General features: G+C 44.4%; 1 protein-coding gene across 1 annotated transcript in view; it reads left to right on the top strand.

Annotated features, from left to right (window-relative positions):
* Positions 1 to 632: 632 nt before the first annotated feature.
* Klb (klotho beta) overlaps positions 633 to 22,394 on the top strand; it is a 32,133-nt gene continuing 10,371 nt past the window's right edge. Inside the window, exons 1-2 of the mRNA XM_075943481.1 lie at positions 633 to 1,457; positions 20,711 to 21,221. Coding sequence (XP_075799596.1) covers positions 633 to 1,457; positions 20,711 to 21,221 — 1,336 coding nt within the window. The remainder of the gene's footprint in view (positions 1,458 to 20,710; positions 21,222 to 22,394) is intronic.

The following is a 22,394-nucleotide window of genomic DNA, read 5'->3' as shown; positions in this document are numbered from 1 at the left end:
TCTTTGTGTAGCCCTGTCTGTCCCGGAGCTAACTCTGTACACAAGTCTGGCCTCAAACTCACAGAGATCCACCTGCCTCTGCCTCCCAAGTGCTGGGATTAAAGGCATTCACCACCACTACTCAGTTCAACTAAGTTTTCTTAAAACAGATGACATTTACTAAGAATATTCTTGGGTGTGTATGTTTTTGGTTGAAGTGTGGTAGCCTGCTTTTAATTATTTATTTCCGGCTATTGACTTGTATCTAAAATTGCTTTTCCTAAAATGGGAGATGTTAAAATTACCACTCTAAGACTCTAAGGATAGAAAAGTAGATCCCTTATTCAAATAAAGTTCAAAACGTTCAGAAACGATCTATGTGGAAGGCTGCACAGACAATGCCACTCTTGGGCATCGTTCTCATGGGTTTAACACATTCAAATTAGTGCCAGAGATGCATTCCCATCCATCTCATTTTGCTCATCCCTAGAAGACGACACGAGTTGCTGACTGCACTGAGGCCACCTCCCTCAAACTGCGTGGCTCTCATGACCCATCCTAAGTCTCCCGGTCCAGGCTAATCATTGACAGGGCTTTACAATCACAGGCTTTTGCTGGAAAGCTGATAAAGACAGTCCAGCAGTTAGTGGCAAATGAAGGCAGGCGGTGCAGCGGGGTCTCCAGGGAATGAATGGATTTTCTTCAGCTCTGATGAAAGAAACACACGCTCTAGGAAAACAATGTCCAACAGGGCACTGCAAAGATCTGTCGTGCTGTCAGCGTTGGTTCTGCTGCGAGCTGTTACCGGATTCTCTGGAGACGGGAGAGCGCTATGGGATAAAAAACATTATGTGAGTCCGGTCAATGCCAGTCAGCTGTTTCTCTATGACACTTTCCCTAAAAACTTTTTCTGGGGTGTCGGGACTGGAGCATTTCAAGTGGAAGGGAGTCGGCAGACAGACGGGCGAGGACTCTCGATCTGGGATCGTTTCATCCACACACACCTGAGAGATGTCAACATCACAGCCAAATCCTCCGACAGTTACGTGTTTCTGGAAAAAGACTTGTCGGCTCTGGAATTTTTAGGAGTTTCTTTTTATCAGTTCTCAATCTCCTGGCCACGGTTGTTCCCCAATGGAACAGTAGCAGCCGTGAATGCAAAAGGTCTCCAGTATTACAACGCGCTTCTGGACTCGCTGATACTCAGGAATATGGAGCCCATCGTTACCTTATACCATTGGGATTTGCCTTTGACACTACAGGAGGAATATGGGGGCTGGAAAAACGCAACTCTGATAGATCTCTTCAATGATTATGCCACATACTGCTTCCAGACCTTCGGGGACCGTGTCAAATACTGGATTACAATTCACAACCCTTACCTCGTTGCTTGGCATGGGTTTGGCACAGGTATGCACGCGCCAGGAGAGAAGGGAAATTTAACAGCTGTCTACACTGTGGGACACAACCTGATCAAGGTACTGTACAGCCGGCTTCTCACAAGAGCTTCTGAGCTCAGGTGTGGGGGTTCAGACACTCTGTTTAAGGGGTAGTCTAGTAAAAATCGGCACCACTAACTTTATGCTAACTCACAAAGTCTGTCCTCGATTTTTATGTTTAAAGTAAGATATGTTTCATCTTCCAAAGCTGGTATTAATATGTTAGCTTAGTTTCTTTCACAGTTGCAACTGAAGGCCATTTTTAAAAATCTATAGTTATGTGGTTAAAGTTATAGTAATGGGCGTCTAGCTTTATTCTGTGGGAAAGCAGCAGCTTATAGATTTAGAGGTTGAGCTTCTTTTCCAATAACACATCCTGATTCCAGAAGAATATTAATGCACAATCATTCTCAGTACGGATTTGTTGCTCCTGTTCTTGGTGGTACTTAGCTATAGTAGAAAGGGAATCGCCTATAGCTCACCTGTGCATATTAAAAATGGAAAGCGAAATGATTTATAGCCCACGTCTGGCATTATGTGTGCCACGCAGCAAAACAGGTGGGCCGACATGTGTTGGGAGCTAAATGAAAGCAATAATATAAAAACTGGGAATATTAGACCCTGCTAAGGTATTTAAAACAATGTGTTTCAGAAGTCGGAATTTATGCTGGAAAATGTTCGGTGTATTAAAGCAATCATGAAAGCACAGGAGAAATAATAGCTCCTACTGGGTACCACAGGTTATGGGAAGCACTTTTTTGTGTACCACGTTTGACCCTCATATCAACCATGAAACAGGCCCTCCTTTTCACTGTTCCCGTCTTAAGGAGACCTGAAGCTCAATGAGATTAACTATCTTAGCCACGGTTCAGAATAAAATTCAGCAGCTATAAACCTGAGCTGTATGACTGGCAACATAATTAAATGCTCTTTAAGTCTTTTTTATTAAAGAGTAACCTAGGGACTTCGGAGTGGCACAGCCTCATGGGAGGCTACCATCTGAAATCAGATATAACCTCTTGGATAAATAGTTCACTTGAGAAAAATAAACTACTCTAAATATTGTTATACTTTAAAATGAAAAATGTGAGCAATAACATTTTATAATGTGCTAAGGGAAATCATTTGACTCCTAAGGAATCAACATTTCAAATATGTACAAACAGGAAAAAATGCCCAGGCACATAAAACATACCCATTTAACCCTCTTTTCTTTGGATTTTCTGAATTTGCATAAACATATATCTTATATATTTAGTCCGATAGTTTCAGTCACATCTTCCCTTGGCGAGAACCAGGTTGCCCTACGTTTTCAAGGTCATTTGTTGCAGCCGGCGTAACTTTTAAAAAGCTGTATTTGTGTGGTTTCCCTTTTCCTCTATTTCATCAGCTAGACTCTTTTTTTAAGTTTCTGTTACATTTGTATATGACTGTGTGAGTGTGTGTGTGCACGCGTGTGGTGTGAGAATGTGTGCTCACACCAATCCCTGTGCACGTGCCACGGTACCCTTGTGGAGGTCAGAGGACAACTCGCCGGAGTCGGTTCTCTCCTCCCACCACGTGGGTCCTGGGGAACAAACTCAGGTTGTCAGGCTTGACTACAGAGCCTTGACCACTGAGCCATCTCAGAAGGTTCCATTTTTAAGTAATCATGTTGTCCCAAGTCACTTCTCTGATGTGCTTATGATTTCTAAACCACTAGCCTAAATAAGTGACCTAAGGAGTCCCTTGATGTCAGCCAGACAGTGAAATGTGCTGCCTAACCCGGTGACCTATTGCACAGAGAGAAGTCTCGTAAGGCTTTGGTAGCCTCAAGTGAACTCGTTCCCCACATCTCCTCTCAGCCTTTTCTTTAACATAAAAGAGATTATTTTGATATTTTTGTGCTGCAAGAGTATTTTCCCTTCCTGCTTCTCCTTGTGGCCCAGGAGAAGCATTCTTTAGAGTTAGTTTGTAATTTAAAAGCACTTACTAAATTAAAGCTAATTTAAAGCTCAAGTGTTATGTGACCCTTGGATACTTTATCCTCTACTTCTCAGAGGTTTTGAAAAACCATACAATAACTATTAGAGTCACTTTAGCTCTAGAATGATCTCCAAAAGTTTATCTCAATTTGAAATGTCCTGGTTTACAGGCAACCTGAACTGTCTAGCTCACTACAGACTAACGAGGAATTTGGGTTTCTGTTTGCTTGTTTGTTTTTGTTTTTAAGATGAAGCTTCACACAGCCCAGACTAGCCTTGAATTTGTTATATTTATTATGTAACTGGGAACGACTTTGAAATTCTTACCCTTCTGCCCCAGCTCCCGTGCTGTGAATAGAGGTGTGAGCCACCATTCCTGATTGGTGTAGCTTTGGAGATCAAACTGAGGGCTTCGTGCAGGCTAGGCAAGCTCCCAACTGACTTAGACTCTGTGTTATTGAAGCTACTTTATGATTCCTTAACGTAAGTCTACACCCCTGGCGTAAATTTCCCATAATCCTACTGGCCATTGGATGTTCTGTTCTGAATTTTTAATAGTGTTTGGAGCAGAATAAGGGTGAGACTTGTCTTATCCATTTTTAAGCATCTAATTAACTCTTGTACGTAATTTTCACAAGCTATAATCATGCCCATTTGACAGAATAAGATTGGAAATATGTATCAGGTTGTTTCCCTGCATAAAATCCTTCAGTGGCTTCCTAAAGCTTTGAGGCGAGGGTCTTCATTTGTCCTTCAAAACACAACCCCTGCCGTCACGTCAGCTCACATCTGGCCACTCTCTCATCCAGCTGCCATGTCACTCTGGGAGCACGCACGACCCATCCTGATGTGTTGTTGGCAGTGGCCAGGTTTACCTTGCTAGGACTCTACACCCAGCCCTCCTAGCACGTTCCAGCCAGACAAAATGCCTTTCAGAGCCCCGTTTTTTCTGTCCAGTGTTGTGGGAAACTTGTTTTAGACTGTTACCCCCTCAGAGGTAACTGTCCCTTCTGTCCTTCTGTGGGCTCACAGCAGCCATGTGGTCTGAGCCTTTTTTGTTTGTTTTTGTTTTTTGCAGACCAGGCTGGCCTCGAACTCGCAGAGATCCGCCTGTCCCTGCCTCCCAAGTGCTAGGACGTGCCACCACGCACATTGCATTACATGCACCGTGCATTGGTGTTTTGCCTCCTGTGTGTCTGTGTTTCAGACAGTTGTGAGCCGCCATGTGTGACAGGGGGTGGGAAGAACTGAACCCCGTTCTCTGGAAGAGCAGCCAGTGCTCTTAACCACCGAGCCGTCTCTCCAGCCCCTGATCCTCTCCTTCCTCTTCATTTAGACAGAGTTCCTACAGAGACTTTCTTTGATGCTGCTGCTGTGGTTTTTTGTTGTTGTTGTTGTTTTGGTTTTTTTTTTTATTTTTCTTTTTTGTCTGCTTGCTTCTTTGATTTTGTGTTCTTATGCCATGTTTATTTGGTTTGGGAAGGAGCATGGGCAGGCTGAGGCACAGGGGTGGAGGTCGGAGGATGACCTTAGGGAGTCATTCTCTCTCTCTCTCTCTCTCTCTCTCTCTCTCTCTCTCTCTCTCTCTCTCTCTCTCTCTCTCTCCACCATGTGGATCTTAGGGATGGAATTCGGGTCCTCGGGCTTGGTGGGAAGTGCTTTTCCCTGTTGAGCCCTCTCACCTGCTCGGCTTGCTCGCTCTTGGGTTTCATGTTTCCAGCATCTAACACAGAACCGTTGGCACACGTTATGGTACGGATGTCCAGTGAGTGAATACTTTGGGGTTCTAACTTAATCTTTGTAATCCGGGAGCCATGTATCAAGGATGTAATCAAGTCCATTCCTCCTGCTCCCTTGTGCTGTCACTTATTCCGGACATATCGCAGATATGAGTCTGGCGGTATATTCGTCAGGATGTGCTCGCTGTAGTGACAGACCGAATCCAAGTCGGCATTAAGCAAAAAGGAGCAATTTCCTGGCTGACTCAGCAGGGACAATGGATGCGGCAGCTAGGATGCCCTCAGAGGGCCCTTTCCTCCCTCCCTCGTGTCTGTTCCTTCTGATATGTGGATGTTGTTTTCTCCTTCATAGAAGAAAGATTTTAGCTGGGTTTGATGGCATGTGCCTTCAATCCTAACACTCGGGAAACCTATCTTTGTGAGTCTGAGGTTACCCTGGTCTACACAGAGTTCCAGGCCAGGCAGGGCAACAGCAAAAACACTGTCACAAAATTCAATATATTTTAAAAAGAGAAAAGAAGGAGATCTCTTACATTCAGTTTTTTGTTTTGGTTTTTGGTGTGTGTGTGGTTTTTTTTTGTAGGTTTTGGTTTGGTTTGTTTGCTTTTGTTTGTTTTGGTTTTGGTTTTTAGAGACAGGGTTTCTCTGTAGCTTTGAAGCCTGTCCTGGAACTAGCTCTTGTAGACCAGGCTGGCCTCGAACTCACAGAGACCCGCCTGCCTCTGCCTCCCAACAGTCAGATGAGTGAGGCAATACACGCCCAATGTACCAATCCAAGCACTCGGAGGTAGAGGCAGGAAGATTTCAAGTTTCAGGCCAGCCTGGGTTACATAGTAAAATGTCTCGCTGGGTGTGGTGGCATATGCCTTTAATCCCAGCACTTGGGAGGCAGAGGCTGGTAGATCTCTGTGAGTTCGAGGCATGCCTGGAGTTCCAGGACAGCCAAAGATACAAAGAGAAACCCTGTCTCAAAACAAACAAAAAAACAAGAATCTGTCTCAAAATAAATAAATAAGTAAGTAAGTAACTAAATAAATAGGACTAGCAAGACGACTCAACTGGCAAAGTCACCTGCTGCCAAGCCTGATGACCTGGTAGGAGGAGAGAAGCTCCCATGAGGTCTAGGGCCTGCGCCCACCCCCAAACAGACACACATATACACACATGCCTACAAAATAATAATATATAATTTTCAAAGTAAATAAGTAAAGTTGCATAGATAGTTGGCCTTCTCAGGTGGTACCCTTCTTTCTTTAAGAATAGAATGAAAAATGAACGCCATTATTGTCTTGACTAACTAATATGAACTCTTTCAGTTTTGATGATCAAAGAAAGATCATATTCATAAATATGAATAATAATCTAAGTTTGTAAATTTGCCCCAGAAAGTGGGGCACCTGGGAGCCCCTGAGTAAATAGTCTCAAGGTTGGGGTGTGAGTTTGCCAATGAAGCAGTCAGCCATTCCAAGTTTATTAGTTCACAAAGCACTGCTGGCGTCCATATTAGCTGTGATCCTTCTGCGGCTTTGAAATGTTATCTTTCATAGACATATGCTGTTGACATAGTGTGAGGGTTTCTCGACCCCAGAGCTATTGACATTTGGGGCTGGGCAACTTTCTGTTGCGATGGATTATCCTGCGTATTCTACGATGTTCATCAACAGACATGGATCTCCCCACCCCTTCTAATTTCTCAGCCTGAACCAGCCTTGCTTCAGGCTTGTGACAGCCCGAGTGTCCCTAGACCATTGCCAAATGTCCCACAGCGGTCAAGAGTCCTTCCCTTTCCTCCACTTCTCAAAAACCAGTGACTTCTATCTGTACTGGACAAGCTTTCAGATAAAACATAGCTTGGTTGAAGGGTGGAAAGACGGCTGTGATCTTACAACACAGCTCCCAGATTTTCGTTGGCACTCTAAAGTGCACGTCTAACTTCAAAGTTAACTCGTTTGCTAGGAAGACACCATACTTTAAGAAATGTTTTCAGGAGGGGGCTGGAGAGGCTGCCAGCACATATTGCTTTTGCAAAGGACCTGAGCTCAGCTCCTAGCACCCATGACAGGACCTGAGCTCAGCTCCTAGCACCCATGACAGGTGATTCTCAATTGCCTGTAACTCCAGCTCTAGGAGAGCCAATGGCCTCTTCCGAACAGTGAGGGCACCTGTGCTCACATGCACTTGCACAAAGACACACATATACATAGAATTTAAAAAATTAATCTTAAATAATGGTTTTAAAAGTTGGTATAAACCAAATGATGGTGGCACACGCCTTTTATCCCAACACTTGGGAGGCAGAAGCAGGTGTATCTCTGAGTTTGAGGCCAGCCTGGTCTACAGAGCGAGTTCCAGGACAGCCAGGCTACACACAGAGAAATCCTGTCTCAAAAAACTAAAAAATACAAAAAGAAAAGAAAATACCACTGAATATGAATACATAAATTTTACACAGCATTTTAGCATGCATTTACTTCTTTAACCAAACATGTTATGCCATTTTAAAATATGCCACAAAAATGCTTTCTCTTATCCAAGTAAAATAATTTAAATGATGTGTGTTGTTTATTAGTTAGGAAATGCCAGTGTTTGCATTTTGTTTTTTAAATTTACTTTTCTTTCTTTTTTGTTTTGTTTTGCTTTTACTTTTTGTTTTGTTTGTTTTTATTTTTGAGGCAGCGCTTCTCTGTAGCTTTGGAGTCTGTCCTAGAACTGCTCTGTAGACCAGGCTGGCCTTGAACTCAGAGATCTGCCTGCCTCTGCCTCCTGAATGCTGGCATTACAGGTGTGCGCCACCACTGCTTGGCTTACATTATTTTTGATTTTTAAAATTTATTGTGTATGCCAAACATGGTAGCACACACCCTTAATTTCAGCACTTGAGAGACAAAGTTAGATGGTTCTTTGTGAGTTCAAAACCAGTCACATCTACTTAGTGAGACCCAGGACAGCTAGAGCTACGTAGAGAGACCTTGTCTCCAAAAAGAAGAAGGAGGAGGAGGAGGAGGAGGAGGAGGAGGAGGAGGAGGAGGAGGAGGAGGAGGAGGAGGAGGAGGAGGGCTGGAGAGATGGCTCAGTGGTTAAGAGCACTGGTTGTTCTTGCAGGGACCTGAGTTCAATTCCCAGTACCCATGTGGCAGCTCACAACTGTCTTTAATTCTGGAACCTAACACCCATGGTAAAATACCAATGTGCATAAAATAAAAATAAATTAGTTTAAAAAAATTAAATGGTCAGCCTGGTCAGTAACTCGAAAAAAAAAAAAGAAAGAAAAAGAAAAATTGTATTCTGTGTGTGTGTTGGGAATAGGGATGCTCACGTGCAGTGACTCAAGTGTAAACGTCAGAGGTCTACTAGGAGAATTAGTTTTCTCCTGCTCTGCGGTTCTCTAGATCCAACTCACACCACGAGGCTTCACAACAAGTCCTTTCCCCCACTGAGTCAGCTCACTGACCCTGGATTTATTGTAAACGAACTTTACGCTACAGTCTTCAGTAACATGGTTTTCTATTAAACGCAACCTATGTCAACACTTTTTTGTATGCCACACACAAAGGCTGACATGCTTTTTGACATTCCTTAGGGATTTAAGGGATTGCTTCACACTGTGAAAGAGGCGTCAGGGCACGAGATGTTGGGAAACTCACTCGAGGTCAAGCCCTCACCGGCTGGTTCCTGAGCTTGGGATAAGTCTATTTTTTTCTCCTTGTTTTCCACCTCTTTGAGGACTTTGTCCAACCATTTCTTTGCATCATTAGGTGGAGAAGCTTGCATAACACTGGGCAAATGTTACGTATATGTCAAAGAAATAAATAGATCTTTTAAAAATCATTTTCTTTTTCAAATTTTTTTAAAATATTTATTTATTTATTTATTATGTATACATAGAATATTCTGTCTATGTGTATGCCTGAAGGCCAGAAGAGGGCACCGGACCCCATTACAGATGGTTGTGAGCCACCATGTGGTTGCTGGGAATTGAACTCAGGACCTTTGGAAGAGCAGGCAATGCTCTTAACCTCTGAGCCATCTCTCCAACCCCTCAAATTTTTTTTAAATTTTTTTATTCTATTTGTTTATTTTTATTTTGTTTTAGGGTTGAGACGGGGGGTTTTGTTTGTTTTGTTTTTTGGGTTTTGGTGGGTTTTTTTGTTTTTTGGCTTTTCAAGACAGGATTTCACTGTAGTTTTAGAGCCTGTACTGGATCTAGCTCTTGTAGACCAGGCTGGCCTTGAACTCACAGAGATCCACCTGCCTCTGCCTGGGATTAAAGGCACGTGCCACCACCGCCCAGCTGAGACAAGGTTTTATCCTTTGGTCTTGGCTATCTGGAACTCATTTTGTAGGCCAGACCAGCCTTGAAATCACGGAGACCAACCGCCTCTGCCTCCCCAGTGCTTGAGTTAAAGGCAAGCACCACCAAGCTGTCAAGTTTTTATTTGCATGTGTGGTGGGATGTGCCTGTAATCTCGGCACTTAGGAACTAGAGGCAGGAGGATCAAGAGTTCAAGATTAATTGCTGCAAAGTTAGCTTGAGCTCCATGAGACCCTGTCTCAAAAAGTCAAATAAATAAAGTTTTTAAAGGCAAACAAATAAACAAAGTAAGGCACAACTCCTCCCGCAGAGGTGGTTGCTGTGTGGCTCAGAGCACTCACTGTTCTGCAGAGGACTGAGTGCCGAAGCTACAGCTCCCTGTGACTCCAGCTGGACCCCACGCCTTCTTCTGGCCTCCCCACAGACAATATGACATGCTCACACACAAGCAGACACATACACATAAGCACAAAGAAAATAAACCTTAACATTTTCAAGTGGACAAGGCTCTGGATTTGAGTCTCAGCATCCCCCACCACCAAAAAAAGCTTTTAAAAATAGCCCGAGTTGTAAAAGCCAAGTGGTGTGTCAATGAGCGTTCATCATGCTTTCTTATTTTGCTTTGTTTTGTTTTTGTTTCTCAAGACAGGGTTTCTCTGTTTAGCTGTAGAGCCTGTCCTGGAACTTGCTCTGTCCACCAGGCTGGCCTCGAACTCACAGAGATCCGCCTGCCTCTGCCTCCTGAGTACTGGGATTAAAGGTGTGCACCACCACTGCCCGGCTGTGCTCTTCTATTTCTGTGTTCATGAAAATAAGCAAAAATAAAAATAAAACAAGACAGCAAATATTTAAAAATCCTGGTGGGCCGCTAACCCTGAAAGCATCAGTTCAGCCCCCTACTTTCCACAGGGTGGAAAGAGAGAGCCAACCTCTACAAGCTGGCTTCTGCATGCACTGAGACAAATGGTATCTCCCCACACAAGAAACCTTAAATGTGTAGTCAAAGCTTAAAAAATAAAAGTAAAAAGAATAGAAAATAGCTGGGGTGGTTGTAATCTCAGCACTTGGAAAGCTGAGGAGGTTCCAGAGTCGGAGGCCAGCTGGATATGTTAAGATCTTGTCGCAAAATGCAAGAGGAAGGAAACTGTCTTTATATAGCTTTTTTTTTTAAGGTGTTGAAATTCTTAAGCAAAAGTTAGTGTTAAAACCACAAAAACAACGTTGAGAAATGAATCCCATGATTTATCCATCTTCCTTGGCCCACATACCGCCCAAGCTTCTGTCTGGAATGTCAGAAGACTGCAGGTTTCTAAGATGCACTGACATACATTAAAAATCACCTCTGCCAGGCAGTGGTGGCGCATGCCTTTAATCCCAGCACTCAGGAGGCAGAGGCAGGCGGATCATTGTGAGTTCGAGACCAGCCTGGTCTACAAGAGCTAGCTCCAGGACAGGCTCCAAAACCACAGAGAAACCCTGTCTCGAAAAACAAAAAAAAGGAGAGATGGCTCAGAGGTGAAGAGCACTGACTGCTCTTCCAGGTATTCTGAGTTCAGTTCCCAGCAACCACATGGTGGCTCACAACCACTTGAATGAGATCTGGTGCCCTCTTCTGGAGTGTAAGCATACATGCAAGCAGATCACTGTATTCATAATAAATAAAAAAAATCTTTAAAAAAAAAAAAAGAAAGAAAGAAAAATCACCTCTAAGTCTTCCAGCCAACCCCCCCCCCCCAAACAGTATCCTGAAAACTATAACTAGTGTCCAAGGGAAGCGCAGGGGAGGCTTTTGGGTGTGCTTCATTCCTTTGAGGCAGGGTCTCTCCCTGAAGCCGAAAGCCCAGCAGTCCTTGTCTCTGCCCCTACAGCACTGTGCTTGTGTGGACCACACCCAGGTTGTTGTCTCCTTCACTCTGGGACTAAACTCAGGTCCACCTGGGTGTGTACTGAGTATGTTCTTAACCTCTGAGCAGTCTTGGCAACTTCAACGGGAGGCTTTTTGAGGTCTTATACATATCGAGGTAAATCTTCAAAGATTGGAAGAAATAAATTTTCTTTGGAAAAAGAAGTTTCGAAAGCTCCTTTGGGAAAGTTGTATGATATTATTAATACAGGCAAAATTAAGATTTGCTGCAATTAGAACTAAAAGACTAATACGTTTTTAGCTACCAGATCCATAAACTACTTAGCCCGTGGCTAACACGATTCATTTATTTATTTGTTTGTTTGTTAATTTTATGTGTGGGGGTGTTTTCCCCATATGTGACACATGTGTGCCTTATGCTTACAAGCCAGAAGAGGGATTCCCTGGAACTGAAGCCACAGTTATGAGCCACCATGCGAGTACTGGAAATCAAGAGCAGACGGTGCTCTTAGCCACGGAGTCTTCTCTCTGGTCATAACATTTCATTTTATTTTTGAGACAGGGTCTCTCGCTGTATTCCTACTGTCCTAGAAGTCTCTATGTAGACCAGGCTGGCCTCAGATTCACAGATCCTCCTGTCTCTGCCTCCTGAGTGCTAGGGTTAAAAGATTAGCCCTGGGGCTGGAGAGATGGCTCAGAGAATAAGAGCAGTCTTCCTAGAGATCCTGAGTTCAGTTCCCAGCAATCAAATGGCAGCTCACAACCACCTCTAATAAGATCTGTTGCCCTCTTCTGATGTGCAGGCAAACATACAGGCAGGATATTATAATAAATAATAATAAACCTTAAAAAAAAGATTAGCCCTAACATAATTTTAAAATAGTGTTTTTCATTTGTCTTTATAATGTTAATTGTATTTGCTCAAAATTTTAGCGTCCCATTGAGGGGATATTAGACCCTTACCAATATTATTTAGACTTTAAGCAAATTAGTTAATACAGTTATAATTAGTTAATATAATTCATTTAATTATCTAATGTCACAGGTCTTACATTATAATCACACACACACACACTTTTTTTCTCCTTTTGAGACAAATTCTTGCTGTGTAGCTCTGGGAGGCCTGAAACCCATAGAGGTCCTTTTGCCTCTGCCTCCAGAGTACTGAGATTAAAGGTGTGCACCACCATCCCCAAATGCACTTGATTTATTTATTTTTTTCCCCATGGTATTTATTGAGCCCTACATTTTTCTCTGCTCCCCTCCCTGCCTCTCCCCTCCCCCTTTCAACCCTACCCCAAGGTCCCCATGCTTCCAATTTACTCAGGAGATCTTGTCTTTTTATACTTTCTACTTCCCATGTAGATTAGATCTATGTAAGTCTCTCTTAGTGTACGCATTGTTGTCTAAATTCTCTAGGATTGTGGTTTGTAGGCTAAACTTTATTTAATTTTAATAAAATGTAGGAAATGCTAACCTGACAGATTTGTTGTTGTTGTTGTTGTTTTGAGACGGGGTTTCTCTGTATAGCTTTGGAGCCTGTACTGGAACTCTCTTTGTAGAGCATACTGGCCTCAAACTCAGGGAGATTCTCCTGTTCCTGAGTGCTGGGATTAACGGCGTGTGCTACCACCCCAGCATGACAGATTTAAAATAGTAATCTTGAAGCATGATGGCTTCAAAAACACTTGCCCTCAAGACTGACAACCTGAGTTCAATCCCCAGATCAGAGTGGAGGGAGAGAACAGGAACTGAAAGTTGTCCTCTGACCTCCTGCTCGGGCTGTGACTTGTGGGCTCCCCCACCCTCAAATCAGAAAAGAAAGAGAAGGCGAGGAGGGGAGGGAAGGCCGAATGGAGGGACAGAGGGACGGAAGGAAGAGAAGAGAAAAAAGGAATGACTCACATTTTTCCCCTCCACCATGTGGTTTCCAGGGATTGAACTCAGCTAGGCAAACTGGCTACAAGCACCCCATCCCCCATCCTTTTAAATTTTCTTTTGTTGCATTTATTGTTTGAAACAGGGTTTCTCTATGAAGGTGAGACTGACTTCCAACCCCCAATCCTCCTGCCTCTGCCTCCCGAGTGCTGGAATTTTGAGTTTGTGTTTCCATGCCTGGCTTCATTATTCTTTGAGATACTTCTAATCAAATTTAAATAAGAGATAGAACTGCTTGGGGACAATTGCCAAAGATGGTTTCTACAGCCATAGCACCTGCTATTTCTAAGAGTCACAGACTCAAAGGGTAAAAATGGCACTCTGAAACCTTCAAGAGTGATAATATTTACTTTTTCTAACTCCTGAGTAGAAAAAGTTAAACTTCAGTGAATGATTAACAAGAGTTTCGATAAATGTAATTATAATTGATCATAGAATAACTTTGCAGTCTGGTCTAAACAGCTTTGAACTCTCTGATACATGAGAATACACCAGCCAGAGTAAAAACTACTACAAGTCATGGAAATGGGAACGAATGGTTTGAAAACATGACTGGAGGAGAACCGCTCTATGTACTAGATCATTTACGATGAAATGTTGGGGAAAAACACCTTCCACATTAGGGTAAGTGTGGCACTCGCTTTGATCCCAGCACTAGGCGGGGCAGAGGCAGGAAGATCTCTGTGAGTTAGAGACAGGAGTTCATAGTGATACCCTGTCTCAAAACAAACAACAAGAACAATTAAAAAAAAAAGTCCGTAGACACACACGGGCTCTAGGAGAGGTGACTAGGGGACACGCTTTGCAAGTGTGAGATTCTGAACTCGCATTCCAGCGCCAAGTGAAAAGCAGGGCGTGGCCGTGCTGGTGCCCGTAACCTCAGTACTATTGGGGGTGAAGGCTGGAAAATCACTGGGGTTTCCCGGCCACCACCTACCTTCCGGTTAAGTGAGAGCCGCCGTCTCATAAAGCAGAGAGTGACAGAGTAGAACACTCCAAGACTGGCATATCAGTGACCACTGATACCTTGCCTACACACACACACAGTGTGCTCTCACACATGTAAAATATGCACAGGAGAGGGGGGGGGGGGAGAGACAGAGAGAGAGAAGAACAAACAAATGAGAAGCACCAGAAACAGGAACATTTGGTGATAAAACGTGTTCTTGCTGTTTATATTATTACGTTTGCCCTGTCCTTAACATCACCACTGTACTATCTGACAATGAAAGTCAGTCACCTCTAGGAACGTGCACTTTTCCTTGTACAAGGGTGGTGTTGTCCCAAACGCAGCGCAGGCGCCATGTCCCTGCCCTCTGCATCTGACACTGGTGATGGCGTAAAGACCACCATCTTCTGGGAAAGACAGCTAATGCGGGAGTGCCCTGAGGGACTCGTGTGGCCTCTGCCACCCTGAAGGAAAACGTCCAGTGCCAGCATTACTGGATCTAGGAGAGAGGCACAGGGTTTTTCCCATCAGTGTTACATGCCATGCTAGGCGCTTGGACAACCACATGGATTTCCAGTCTGGGGTGGGAGGATTTCTGGCAGTCCTCTAGGAGCTTTCTAGAGAGTTCTGAATTCCAGAAATATGCAAATTGGAAAAGTGGTACTGTCTTTCCAGGATGATGGAATAGCCAGGTAGAGCCATAGTGCCACATACCTGCAATTGCAGCATTTAGGATGATGGAATAGCCAGGTATAGCCACAGCGCCACATACCTGCCATTGCAGCATTCAGGATGATGGAATAGCCAGGTATAACTATAGTACCACATGCCTGCAATTGCAGCATTCAGGATGATGGAATAGCCAGGTATAACTATAGTACCACATGCCTGCCATTGCAGCATTCAGGATGATGGAATAGCCAGGTATAGCCATAGCACCACATACCTGCAATTGCAGCATTCAGGATGATGGACTAGCCAGGTATAACTATAGTACCACATGCCTGCCATTGCAGCATTCAGGAGGATGGAGAGTCATTTGCAGCTTGTTCTTTCAGAGTTTGGGGCTTCCTTTCTTGTTTTGAGACAGGGTCTCTCATTCAGCACAACCTAGCCTGGAACTCCATATGTGGTCAAGGTTACCTTAAGTTTCTGATCCTCCTGACTCCTGAGTGCTGCTGGGATTATAGATGTGCCACCACACCAGTGGGTGCCTGCTGAAGATGGAAGTGAGGGTTTCCAGCATTCTAGGCAAGGCTTCCACCAACTGCGGGACATCTATAGCCCTCTGTCTGCTCTGCCACAGTCCTGGGGGGGGGGTGTAGTTTCAGCTCACTCTAACAAGGGAAGCCACTAAGGACTCGGAGAGGGACATGATTTGGCAAGCTCATAAACCTCAGTGACAGCAGAGCCAAAAGCAGAACCCAGATTTCTTCCGTTCAAAACCAGGGTCATTTCCCCAATGAGAGGATGTAAGTGGAGGACATGATCGTATCATGCTCAAGGATAATTTCCCTGTAAACAAAGCAGCAGATGATCAGAGAACTCATGTACCAATGGCAAAATCAGGGAAGTGATTTGGAAATATTTGAAGCAGTTCTAAGAAATTAGGCTGTCCAGGGCTGGTGAGATGGCTCAGTGAGTAAAGACATCCGCCACCAAGTCTGATGACCTGAGTTCAATCCCCAGGACCCACTTGGTGGAAAGAGAGCATGGGCAGCTGCAAGTTGTCTTCTGTGATTGTGCACACACACACTTAGGCACCTGTGCACACACACACAAATAAATAAATGTCACTTGTCTGTCTGGTGTCAGAAAAAGGCATCAGATTCCCTAAAACTGTTGTTATACATGGCTGAGAACCACTACATTGGCAATTAACCTGAGTCCTTTGGAAAAGCAGCCAGTGCTCATAACCTCTGAGCCATCTCTCTTGTTTCAATAAACACAATTTTTATACTAAAAATGGTCAGCTGGTCATTGGTGGCTCACACTTTTAATCCCAGCACTTGGGAGGCAGAGGCAGGCAGATCTCTGTGAGTCTGAAGCTAGTTTGGTCTATAGAGTGAGTTCCTGGACAGTTCCTGGCTTCACAGAGAAACCCTGTTTTAAAACAAACAAAAAAGTCAATCTGTTCCTGTTACTGACAGGAAAGAATTCAAATAAATTCAAAACTGCATTCCCAAAGTCAGTTACTGCAGCCTTACTTACAACAGGTATAACAAAAAAAAAAAAAAAAAAGCTTATATCTATCAAAAGACAAAGCCGGCCAAGCAAGTACTGTGTCCTCAAATCCGGAACTTCCACAATGTTGAGATAATTGTCGAGACTACAACACAGAAAATGTCTAAACTGAAGTTACCTGGGAAATGCCTTCTTTTTTTTTTTTTTTTTGGTTTTTTTCGAGACAGGGTTTCTCTGTGGCTTTGGAGCCTGTCCTGGAACTAGCTCTTGTAGACCAGGCTGGTCTCGAACTCACAGAGATCCGCCTGCCTCTGCCTCCCGAGTGCTGGGATTAAAGGCGTGCGCCAGCACCGCCCGGCTTGGGAAATGCCTTCTAAAAGGTGGCATTAAAATATCTTCTAAATGTTTTCACAAAAACATGAAAACATTTTGTTATGTTATGGAGACATTTATTTTTCTGTTTGCTTCTTAGTTTCTTGAGCTAGAATCTCACAGCCAGGCCAGGCCTGAACTCATTATGCAGCCAAAACTGGCCTCAAACTTACATTCATCCTCCTGCCTCAAGCCTCCAGAGTGCTGAGATTATAGGTGTGTGCCCCCACACATACTGACTGTGATATTTTAAAGTAAAATTTAAGTTTTAAGTTTGAGCCGGGCGATGGTGGCACACGCCTTTAATCCCAGCACTCGGGAGGCAGAGGCAGGCGGATCTCTGTGAGTTCGAGACCAGCCTGGTCTACAAGAGCTAGTTCCAGGACAGGCTCCAAAGCCACAGAGAAACCCTGTCTCAAAAAAAAACCAAAAAAAAAAAGTTTTAAGTTTGTTCTCAACTCAATAGTTCTCACAATCAATAAATTTACAAACTACATGAAGGTATTTCAACCAATATGTGACTGAAATCTGGGAGATTTAGAAACTGGACTTTCTATTTTTTCTTTTTAAAACATTATTATTATTATTATTATTATTGAGATAGGGCTTCACTATGTAGGCCTGGCTCACCTGGAACTCTCTACACAGACCAGGCTGGCTTTGAACCCACAAATATCCACCTGTCTCTGCTTCCCAAGATCTGGGATTAAAGGCATGCACAATCTCGCCTGTCCCTGGAAACTTAAGTATCTTTTATTTCTTCGGTTTCAACAAACTATCTTGATCATACCCATCCATTCTCCATCTCCTTCATTCCACCCAACAGGTGGAATAACTTTTCAAAGGACCAGAGGTCCCCTAATGCCCTCAAACGGTGGCAAGGTTCACCATCTACCTTAAGTTATCCTTCCTGCCAGTGTCCCTCCATGGCATTCTGGCCCTTAACACACCTCTGTTTTATTATCTTATTTCTTTCTATCTGTCCATTGAATTTATCAACCTAGACTTCTGAAGAAATCAAAAAGATCAGCCTGTTGGACGTGGGAGGGACCTGAATATGGATGAGATTTGGGGATTCCTACTGTCTCTCAAGGGTACTGAGTCCCAAGAGCTGGCTCTAACACAAAAGGCAGTTTGGTTCCTGTCGAGCTACTGAGTCTAAAGAACAAAGGTTGACATGCTCTTGATCAATCATTCCAAAGGTAGATGGCCTTGGACAAGGTAGAAGGCAACCTTGGAAAACCACAGGAGGTTGTGCAAGGGTCCTGGCTGCAGGCCGTTTTGTGTCCTGCAACAGATCCTGCATACCGTCCATCTGAACATCTGCAAGATTCGGGGCAAATGGACCATCTCGGGGCAAAACTTTTCCCTGTTATTTGACAAACAGTCAAGTCATACCATAAGAACTGCTTGGAGAGCCTCCCCCATTTTGTCTGGTGAGACGCGTCTTTGCCTTCAGTCAGAGCAAAGATAACCTGAGATACCTTGATAGCTTATACAAACAGCAGCAGCAAGAGAGCAAGCCACAGGGTGAAGCACGAAGGTCACCTTGGGCTATGACAAGAAAATCCAGGTTGGGCTACGTACCAGAAATCCAGGTTGCAAACACGTGGCAAAAGTGCAAACTATTGCCTTCTAAGCTGCCCTGGTTCCTCTTTTAATGCTGATGTAACCGAGATTTTAAAACAATTTAAGGCATCTTTCCTATAATCACCTAGTTAATAGAGGGTTATTTTTAAAGAGACTCGCTTCCCTGTCCTTCCCTGCTAGGCTGGTTAATTTCTGTTAGTTTCTCTTTAAACCATTTTTTTTTATTTTTTGGGGGAGAGGTGTGTGTATGTGAGGGGTGTGAGTGCTACAACACACATGTAAGATCAGAAAATACCTTTCAAGAGTTGGTTCTCCCCTTCATACGTGATTCTCCTGCCTCTACCTCCCAAGTGCTGGGATTGCAGGTGTCCACCCCCACACTTGACTCTGGCTAATTCCTGTTTGGAGCATGTTCATGCATTGATCTCGATTGTGTCCCGTTCTCCCTGCAGTGTTGGTGGCAGTCCTGTGAGTGAGGTGGCCCAGCTCCCACACTTGGGCAGTGTTCTCCTTAGTGTCCACATCTGGGGTGCACAACTCTGAAGGGAATTGGCAGCTGCTGTGTGTTCTAAGTATGAAACTACAGAATTGTCGAAAGACCAAGTGACCGCCATCAGGGTAGGACGTCCCCTCTGGAGCCTACCATTCACAGCCATAAAGAAAGCAGTCTTCAGAACTTTCCACAGAGATTCTAGCCTCCGACTCGTTCAGGAAGGTGGGGCTTCAGACCATTCTTTGATAGTTTCACACAATATATTTTAATATTCTTTCCCACCTCCCAACTCCTCCCAGGTCCCTCCCCCACCCAACATCATTTGTGTTCTTTCTCTCTCTTAAAAAACAAAAACTAAAAAGAAATTCACTATAAAAACAAAACTAAACAAACAAACCATAGAATTCAAATTGTTTTGGCCAACTTCTGAGCATGGGGCTTGCGTGAAAGTGTGGTTGGTATACCCAGTGTGACTCCACAGAAGAAAACGGCTTTTCCTCCTCCCAGCATCTGTTATTTACAAATGACTGCTTGACTGGGGTGGGACTTTGGTCCCCGCTCCTCCTCCATCATGAGACTCTGTTCTGGCTTCATCTTGTGCTGGTCACAGTCTCTGTGAGTTCGTGGTAACCAGCACAGACCCACAACTGTACGGGGTAGAAAGTGACAGACTTTGGAGTGCTCAGCCTAAAAGGGATGTACACACACACACACACACACACACACACACACACACACAGCTCCCAGATCTATGCAGAAGATGGGCCAGGAAAGTTGGAAGAGTCAAAGAGGGGCCAGGAAAGTTGGAAGAGTCAGAGATGGTAGACAATTGTAAGGAAACAGCATTTTCCAGACACAAAAGGCAGATACACATATGAACTTCAGAGACTGTGGTCGAGACCATTTAAAGCAGTCTGCCTTGGTCTTTACTGGCTCCCAGCAGAAACTATGACCTCAGCCTGCAAGCAAGAGAGGAGGTTAGAGATTTAAGACCTTATCTGAGACAAAAAACATTCATAAAGATTCTTGTGCTTGGTGGCACAAGCCATTAATTCCAGGAGCGGCAAAGATAGGAAGATCTCTATAAATATATAAATAAAAAACACTATATACATAATAAATAAAACCTTTAAAAATGGAAGAAAAAAAAGAAAGAAGACACAGAGAGGAAGGGGGCAGGGTGGTGAGTAAGGACCTATTGCTGAGGTGATGTCTCAAAATGGCTTCCTCTAGAAAGTTCTCCAGAAAATAGTTTCAATTAGCTTTTTATTGTTGTTGTTTTGTTTTTTGAGACAGGGTTTCTCTGTAGCTTTGGAGCCTGTCCTGGAACTAGCTTTTATAGACCAGGCTGGCCTCGAACTCACAGAAATCCACCTGCCTCTGCCTCTGCCTCTTGAGTGCTGGGATTAAAGGCGTGCGCCACCACTGTCTGGCGGTTCTAAAGATATGTACAGTGTTAATTCAACCCTCGCACCATCCCTTCGTGAACTCTATTGTTACTCATTTACAGACTGTGCAGCCTGCCCTGTCCTGGACTTCTACAGCAGGACCAAATGGAGGGCTGAGGAGATATCTCAGTTAGCAAGCTGCTTGCCACACAAGCACGAGGACCTAAATTTAACTTCCAGAGCTCATGGAAGAAAGGCTGGGTGTTGGGGCCGTCCAAACGGCTCAGCCGGTAAATAAGCGTGCAGCCAAACCTCATGGCTTGACTTTGTTCTCCAAGATCCGCACCGTGGAAGGAGAAAACCAGCTCCCTAAGGTTGTCCTCCCTGACCTGGGCATGTTTGCCTTGGCGTGTGCACGAAAACACATACATGTTAATAACTGTTGAGGATTTTCTGTCACAGCCCCCGTGAAACCCAATGGTGTTTTCTTTCCCACCAGGCTCATGCGAAGGCGTGGCATAACTACGACAAAAACTTCCGCCCCCATCAGAAGGGCTGGCTGTCCATTACCTTGGGGTCCCACTGGATGGAACCCAACCGAACAGAGAACATGGAGGACGTACTCAACTGCCAGCACTCCATGGCTTCCGTGCTGGGATGGTTCGCCAACCCCATCCACGGGGACGGTGACTACCCTGAGTACATGAGGACGATGGTCGGCATGCCCGTGCTCTCTCAGGCAGAGAAGGAGGAGGTGAGGGGCACGGCTGACTTCTTTGCCTTTTCTTTCGGGCCTAACAATTTCAGGCCCTCGAACATGGTGAACGCAGTGAAAATGGGACAAAACATGTCACTCAACTTAAGACAGGTGCTGAACTGGATTAAGCTAGAATATGACAACCCTCGGATCTTGATTTCGGAGAATGGCTGGTTCACAGATAGTTATATAAAGACGGAGGACACCACGGCCATCTACATGATGAAGAATTTCCTCAACCAGGTTCTTCAAGGTTGGTTGCACTTTGGCTCAGTTTGTAATAAATTTATGTACATATGTTTGCTTGTGTGAGTGTATACCACGTGTGTACAGGAGTTCCTGGAGGCCAGAGGAGGGAGTCAGACGGCATGGAGCTGGAGTTATAGAACAAGTGCAGGCCCTCAGGAAGGGCTGCAAGCATCTGTAACTGCTGAGCTAGGGGTTTTTGTTTAAGGTTACCATGGATATGCCATTATTGATGTTGGTTTTCTATTGTTCAATATTGACCAAAATTTGTGACAGGGTTTCTCTGTGTAACAGTCCTAGCTGTCTTAGAACTAGCTCTTCTAGACCAGGCTGGCCTCGAACACACAGAGATTCACCTGCCTCTGCCTCCCAAGTTCTGGGATTAAAGGTGTATGACATCACCGTGGGTAGTGAAAGCAGGTCCTTTTATCTTGACCTGATTGAACAATGAAAGTTCTACAAACAAAGCCGAGCCCTTCCTACTCTCTTGGAAATTTCTTCCTACCTAAACATCACCTAGTTCCCTACTCAGGCAGCGACACCTACAGGCCAAAGCCAGCTCAGGCTGTATCCCCATCAGAGCCGGGTTTCATCCCACCTGAATATAATTCCCGTGGCTCTTTCTCCAGCTGGACAGCGCTTTTTAGAAGTTCTAAGTATTGGAGCGAAGGAGTGGGTAAAGTACTTGCTATGCAAGCAAGAGGACCTGAGTTTGACCCCCGGCAGCCACGTAGACAGCTGGGGTGCAGGACTGGTGAGATGGCTCAGCCAGTAAAGGCAATCGCCCCACACGTCAGATCCCCGAGTTCAATCCTGGGCTCACCTGCATTCCACAAGCTGTCTTCACACATGCATGCATCCATCCACACACACGCACTACACACACACACACACACACACACACACACACACACACACACACACACATCTTCCACCACAATACATGAAGTATAACTTAAACAAGTACTAAATGCAGAGAGAAATCCAAGATCCTGCAGGAAAAGAGGCTTCAGGAAGGGTTTTCAGAACGTGCAAGTCCTGGGGCTGGAGAGATGGCTTAAGAGCACTGGCTGCTCTTCCAGAGGTTCAATTCTCAGCAACCACATAGTATGGTAGTTTACAACCATCTATAGTGGGATCTGATGCCCTCTTCTGGCATAAAGGAGTACTTGCGATAAAC

This window comes from Microtus pennsylvanicus, chromosome 12 (assembly GCF_037038515.1).
Source record: "Microtus pennsylvanicus isolate mMicPen1 chromosome 12, mMicPen1.hap1, whole genome shotgun sequence".
Taxonomy (NCBI): domain Eukaryota; kingdom Metazoa; phylum Chordata; class Mammalia; order Rodentia; family Cricetidae; genus Microtus; species Microtus pennsylvanicus.
Note: the sequence above shows the minus strand (reverse complement) of the source record. Positions and strands in the feature narration are given on the sequence as shown.